The following is a 6,027-nucleotide window of genomic DNA, read 5'->3' on the forward strand; positions in this document are numbered from 1 at the left end:
TATAAACTATAATTATTAGTGTTTTTAAGTAAAAGTCTTGATATTTTTAATTAGGTGATTTAATATTTAATGAAATTATTAGACAACTCTATCTAATACTAAATCTATTTTTTTGTTGATTGTTCAACAAATATATAAAATTGTGTTTTCGATATGTAATATAACATGAAAAAACTTCTTTATATTAATAACGAACATGCAAAGAATAATTTCAATTTCTCATTCATAATAAAAAAATTCATATATTAATTTAATTCGATTAAAAGTGAATATTATACCATCTATACATAATTTTATTTGATTATGATGCACGTTATATTATATATACATGTATTTTTTAATTCCAATGCTGAGTATTCTTTTGCACTGTGTATTCACTAGTAACGATACTAGAAAAATGACTTTCAAATAAAGACGGTCAAAGCACCCAAAGCAACAAAGCCGAAATTCCTGTCCCATGAAGACCAGACTCTTACCATTACCAACCCATTCTTACAGCGATTCCCCGATTTTTCACCGTCAGTGGCGAAGTTGTAATTAAGAATAGGAAGTTGGGGCAATTTGTTGCTCTTCTCATTTCCGAATTGCAATTTGCAAAGCCTACATAAAAACTAAAAAGAAGGAACCATTCCTCACCTTCCTCTTTCCTCAGCAGCCAACCCAAACTTTCGGAGAGCGCGAGAGAGAAAGAGAGAGAAAAGAAACACAGCACAGGGACCCGTTTCGCCTTCATTTCTTTCCTTCTTTCTTTCTGTTTCTGTGTTTCATTGACCTAACTCTTTCCCTCTCAAATCTCAATGGCTTTCTCAGCAGACTCTTCTCGCCGCAACTCCCTCATCCCTTCCTTCCTCTACTCTTCCTCCTCCTCCGCCAAAACCCTATCCTTCCAGAAGATTCTCACCTCCCCCTCCTCCTCTCCCGCCGCAGCACCTTCCGGCGGCAACGGTGGCGCCTTCATGATTCCCTCTCCCAGCGAGCCCGGCAAGATCGAGATGTACTCTCCGGCCTTCTACGCCGCCTGTACCGCCGGCGGAATCCTCAGCTGTGGTCTCACTCACATGGCCGTCACTCCTCTTGACCTCGTCAAGTGTAATATGCAGGTTAACTATCTTAACCTCTTTTTCTTGATCTGGCTCTCTATGCATAGGTTTGAATGTGTTCTAAGCCGTTTCGCTTCGTGTTGGTTTAGATCTATGATTTTACGCTGTTTTATTCGTGTTTTACTTATTACCTAGATCTGCGGAGTTTGCTATTTGTGTTGAATCGAAGGATTTTCTTACTGTTATTATGTGATATTTGTAGTTTGATTTCGGTTTTATACTCTAAAATTTATAGGGAAATACATTCGTTTTATTTTTTAGTTGCAGCCGAGTTTTTACTCTGATTATGTGCTGAATATGATTCCCTGAGAGAGACTTATTTTCTGAAGTGACGAATCTCTGATGCGTAGTAACGATGTGTGTTTTATTCTGTTTCTATTGGAATTATTTGCCTGGTTGTGATCTTTGATTTAATTAATATTGAATTAAGAATAGACAGAACGGTTCGAGTTACACGTGGCAGTAGTAATATTCCAGTTATCATTTCAGCCATGCTATTTAGTAGAAATTATTGGAATTGAGAAATAATGAGAAGTCAACGGTAGTTATGTAATATAAGTTGTCATACTGTTAATTGATACAGTTGAATTAATATTGCATTGGTTGTTGATTTCAGATTGACCCTGCCAAGTACAAGAGTATCTCCTCTGGTTTTGGAGTTCTGCTGAAGGAGCAGGGAGTCAGAGGCTTCTTCAGGGGATGGGTGCCAACTTTGCTTGGTTATAGTGCTCAAGGTGCTTGCAAGTTTGGATTTTATGAATTCTTCAAAAAGTACTACTCTGATCTGGCTGGCCCAGAATATGCAACCAAGTACAAGACCTTGATCTACCTTGCTGGTTCTGCATCTGCTGAGGTTATTGCTGATATTGCACTTTGCCCATTTGAGGCCGTGAAGGTCCGTGTTCAAACTCAGCCCGGCTTTGCTAGGGGTCTGGCTGATGGGTTGCCGAAGTTTGTCAGATCTGAAGGAACCTTGGGGTATGTTTATAAATGCTGTTGAAACTCTTGCATATTTTTTGTATAGTGTTATGCTACTCTTGCTAAGAAATAAGATGTGTTTCTAATAAAATGTCTTGATTCAGATTGTACAAGGGATTGGTGCCTCTGTGGGGACGACAAATTCCATGTAGGTACTCCTAAACTGAAATGTCTTGCTGCATTGTTAACTGTTCAGTATTTCATACTTGGGTTACCAGCTGAGGCAATTAGTGTGCACTTATATATAGCGTTACATTTCTTGTCATTTCGTATTGTGCCACTGTAGCCTATACTGTTTTGCCTCAATTAACATTTTGAAAAGTAAATATTCTTCTTTCTTAATATATTTCTAGTTAAATCATGTTAATTGTTTTTGTAAATTTACTTACCAAGTATGACAAAAATTTTCATTGGTAGAATTTAGCTGTTCAAGTGTACTGCAATTACTTAGCAAGGGTATAACCAAACAAATTATCCTTGGAGCAACGGTTGAGTTGTCTCCGTGTGACCTCAAGGTTACGGGTTCAAGCCGGGGAAACAGCCAGCCACTGATATAATTATCAGGTTAGGCTGCGCACATTACACCCTTTGGGTGTGGCCCTTCCCTGGACCCTGCGTTAACGCAGGATGCTTGTGCACCGGGCTGTCCTGTTACATTTTGTCAAAATTTTTCCATGATATTTTTATGCTTATCTTTTACGAATTATTTTGGAATATTCCGGATCACTTGTTTGTTATTTTTCATGAATTTGGTTATATAGTTTATTTTGTGCCCAATGTGATAATAATTCATGAGTAGATTTTAAATCAATGTTCTTTTTGCAGACACAATGATGAAATTTGCTTCTTTTGAGACCATTGTGGAGATGATCTACAAGCATGCCATCCCCACACCAAAGAATGAGTGCAGCAAAAGTCTCCAACTCGGTGTGAGTTTTGCTGGTGGATATGTTGCGGGTGTGTTCTGTGCCATTGTGTCACATCCTGCCGATAACCTTGTCTCTTTCCTCAACAATGCCAAGGGAGCAACCGTTGGTGATGTAAGTCACCCTCAAGTGCAAGTTTGTTATTTTAACTGATTTTGACAACTTAATTTGATGTTATCTGTGGTGTTATACAGGCTGTGCAGAAGCTTGGTTTGTGGGGTCTCTTCACCCGAGGTCTCCCACTGCGTATTGTTATGATTGGAACACTTACAGGAGCTCAATGGGGAATATATGATGCCTTCAAGGTCTTCGTGGGACTGTAAGTTTATGTGATTGCTACTCTGAGATGTAGTTCTGTTTTTTGTCGTGGCCTTCTTTACAACGTACTAATTAAATCTTTGTTCCCTTTTTAGGCCAACCACTGGTGGTCCTGCTCCTTCTGCTGTTCCTACCCCCACCGGTGCTGAGCTTGCAAAGGCTTAGATTGCCAAGATGACACAATTAATAGTTTGTTTAGAGAGCCAGCGAATAGGGACCATAAATAAACAGAGGATTGCTGAAGTTGCTTGAGTGGAACTCAAGTATGGTTGGATGATATTCTTTTGAAGTTCAGACATTGTTTCCATTTTTCTTGAGTATTTTGAATTTTTGGGAGGATGGTTTTGCTCGCATCCTTCCTGTTGCCGAACACTTTGTAGGTAGTTGATATAATTTTGCATGTTAGGATATCACATGCTCCTTTCAAATCGGAATACATATCTGTTTTCTTGTCCATGCAAAAGCATGGAACTATATGCAATGCCAAGATCGAGATTATTTTACATATAGTTAACTTCAATTTTTGTGATCTGATAAATAATTGTTCTCAATTCGAATCATGATTTTTGTATTGATGTCATCTGCTGCATCCGGGTGTTACTTTGCCAGCTGTAGTATACTTCCATCTTGTGGTTGTCAACTTCTAGATGAAAACGCATATTGGTCAATCTATGCTGGATGATTTCTTAACATCAAGCTGTGAAGCCTAACTATTGGGTAGATTATTTTAATTCTGTTCATTGTATATTAAGTGTGTCAGTAGTAGTTCGCTATTACAAAATGTCTATCACTTGTCCCATTTGTTTTTCCCACTCTTTTCTTATTTGAAGTTAACTAAACTGCGAAATGTTAGTGTATATTGATGGTATAATGGTATATATCTATGCGTTGTCCAAATAATAAAGGTATATATATCTATGCTCAAAGCCATAAGGTTAAATTATTTGTCAAGAGCTAGTAAAACTGCTGTCATGGACGATAATTCTTTCCGTAATCAATTTAGAATAAGACGCTATTTTCGTTTGAAGTCCATATGCCTAGGGCTTGTGCTATAACGGAGACATGGATAACTGACCACGAAGTACCGGGAAGAGTTAAAAGGAAGAAATAGTGTTCAATTATTAATAGTTAATATATAACAAAAAGCACGTTTTTCCCCGCATGGTCAACGGGTCATAGCTCTACGGCACCAACTAGGAAAATCCAGGGCCGCCGCTTTCAATGGTGGCAGGTTCTAAGGGATAGGAAATTCGGTCCGTCCATTTTGACAAATGAGTGAGCAATGTTGTTGCTTTATGAAACTTGAACACGCATCTCATAATGGCAACAGAAGAAAAGACGGGTCAATGCTTAATATCTTCTTGCATAACGCCATAACCATAGGTCAGGCTTAGTAGGTCCTTGATGATGTCGAAGAAGGTCCACAACAACACTACTACACTACCACTACCAAGCCTCTATTAATCAAAATAATGAAAAAAAAGCATTTGGAGAAGGTACCTTTCCCCAATCCCATAAGCAACATTATATATAACTCAACAAAAATGTTTAGGGGACATCATTTGGGAACCATAGAGAGCCATAACTTGTTTTTTTATTTTATATTTTTTAATTATTGCTGAAATAAATGGATAGTTTTAGATGTAATAAACATGGAGTTAAACACCAAAGTAGTCATTGAGATTCACAAAATGTACCGATTTGGTCCCTGACTTCCCAATTGCACTATTTAAGTCATCGACTTTGGAAAAAATGCACCTAGTTAGTCCCTTCCCCCTTTTCCGTCGAAACTCCTTCCCGGCAGCAGTGATGTGGCAATTTTTTGCCATGCTGGACTGTCAAACAGTTACATGACGTGGCCATGGAAAGTTTGAAACCCAATGTGGTCCCCGAGCCCCTTTTTAACCCTAACTGCTGATGGAGTAGCGTACCACTTCTTCTTCTCTATTCTGTGCTGGGTAGAACGATGGTTGGATGTGCAAATGAGGGAGACGGGAGTTCTATTCGATCGACGACAAGGACGCCTAGTCGCAGCAGAGCCTCACGAGTGCCAGAGCACTGTGGGTGTGGAAAACGCCCTGTGCTCCGATGGTCTGGAACGGACACCCACCCAAACAAACCGTTCTTCGGATGTCCGAATTACAACATGAATTTGTGTGTAAGAGATGTTGTTTCTGTTTTTTAATGTCAACCCCTAAATCCCTAAATTTACTACTGCTCACAGTGTAGTGAAAAACGGTGATGTGGATTTTTCCGATGGGCAGACGTTGTAGAAGATGACAATGGCAATTTTGAAGAAGCTGTAGCATATAAGAATGAAGAAATGAGCGTGAGTCTTGCATTGAGAATTGGCAATTTGGAGGCTGAATTAAGGAGTCAGAAATATGTAATACAAATATTAGGATTGTTGGTTTTTTTTTTTTTTTTTGTTAGTTGTTGTACTAGTTGTGGTTGTAAAAATGTAACAACTGTGTTATGTTTATGAATGAATTGGAACTCTTTGGATTATTGGTGTGGTCTATGTTGTGTATATAGTTTACAAAGAGGTTAACCAAATTGAATAAATAGAACATAACAAGTAAGTTGATAAAATCATATTTTGATTATAATTAACATATTGTCAAACACTGTCAATGGAGTAGCTCCTGATAAACACCATAATATAGCACCAACAAGGAATACAATAAGAGCTCCAATTATAAAGG

General features: G+C 38.3%; 1 protein-coding gene across 1 annotated transcript; it reads left to right on the top strand.

The window, feature by feature from the left end:
• The first annotated feature begins 425 nt into the window (after positions 1-425).
• Positions 426-3,827, top strand: LOC112755023 (mitochondrial phosphate carrier protein 3, mitochondrial). Its single transcript, XM_025802888.3, has 6 exons — positions 426-1,100; positions 1,717-2,078; positions 2,183-2,226; positions 2,904-3,118; positions 3,199-3,323; positions 3,418-3,827. The coding sequence occupies exons 1-6, from the start codon at positions 798-800 to the stop codon at positions 3,485-3,487; spliced, it is 1,119 nt and encodes a 372-aa protein (XP_025658673.1). The 5' UTR covers positions 426-797; the 3' UTR covers positions 3,488-3,827.
• Positions 3,828-6,027: the final 2,200 nt, after the last annotated feature.

This window comes from Arachis hypogaea, chromosome 16 (genome assembly GCF_003086295.3).
Source record: "Arachis hypogaea cultivar Tifrunner chromosome 16, arahy.Tifrunner.gnm2.J5K5, whole genome shotgun sequence".
Classification (NCBI taxonomy): domain Eukaryota; kingdom Viridiplantae; phylum Streptophyta; class Magnoliopsida; order Fabales; family Fabaceae; genus Arachis; species Arachis hypogaea.

Bases quoted from the DNA above. Each gene is read 5' to 3' on its own strand.
- LOC112755023 (XM_025802888.3), top strand. From the start codon at position 798: ATGGCTTTCTCAGCAGACTCTTCTCGCCGCAACTCCCTCATCCCTTCC. The intron at 2,079-2,182 runs GTATGTTTATAA...GTCTTGATTCAG, and splicing joins AGATCTGAAGGAACCTTGGG to ATTGTACAAGGGATTGGTGC. The intron at 3,324-3,417 runs GTAAGTTTATGT...TTCCCTTTTTAG, and splicing joins TTCAAGGTCTTCGTGGGACT to GCCAACCACTGGTGGTCCTG.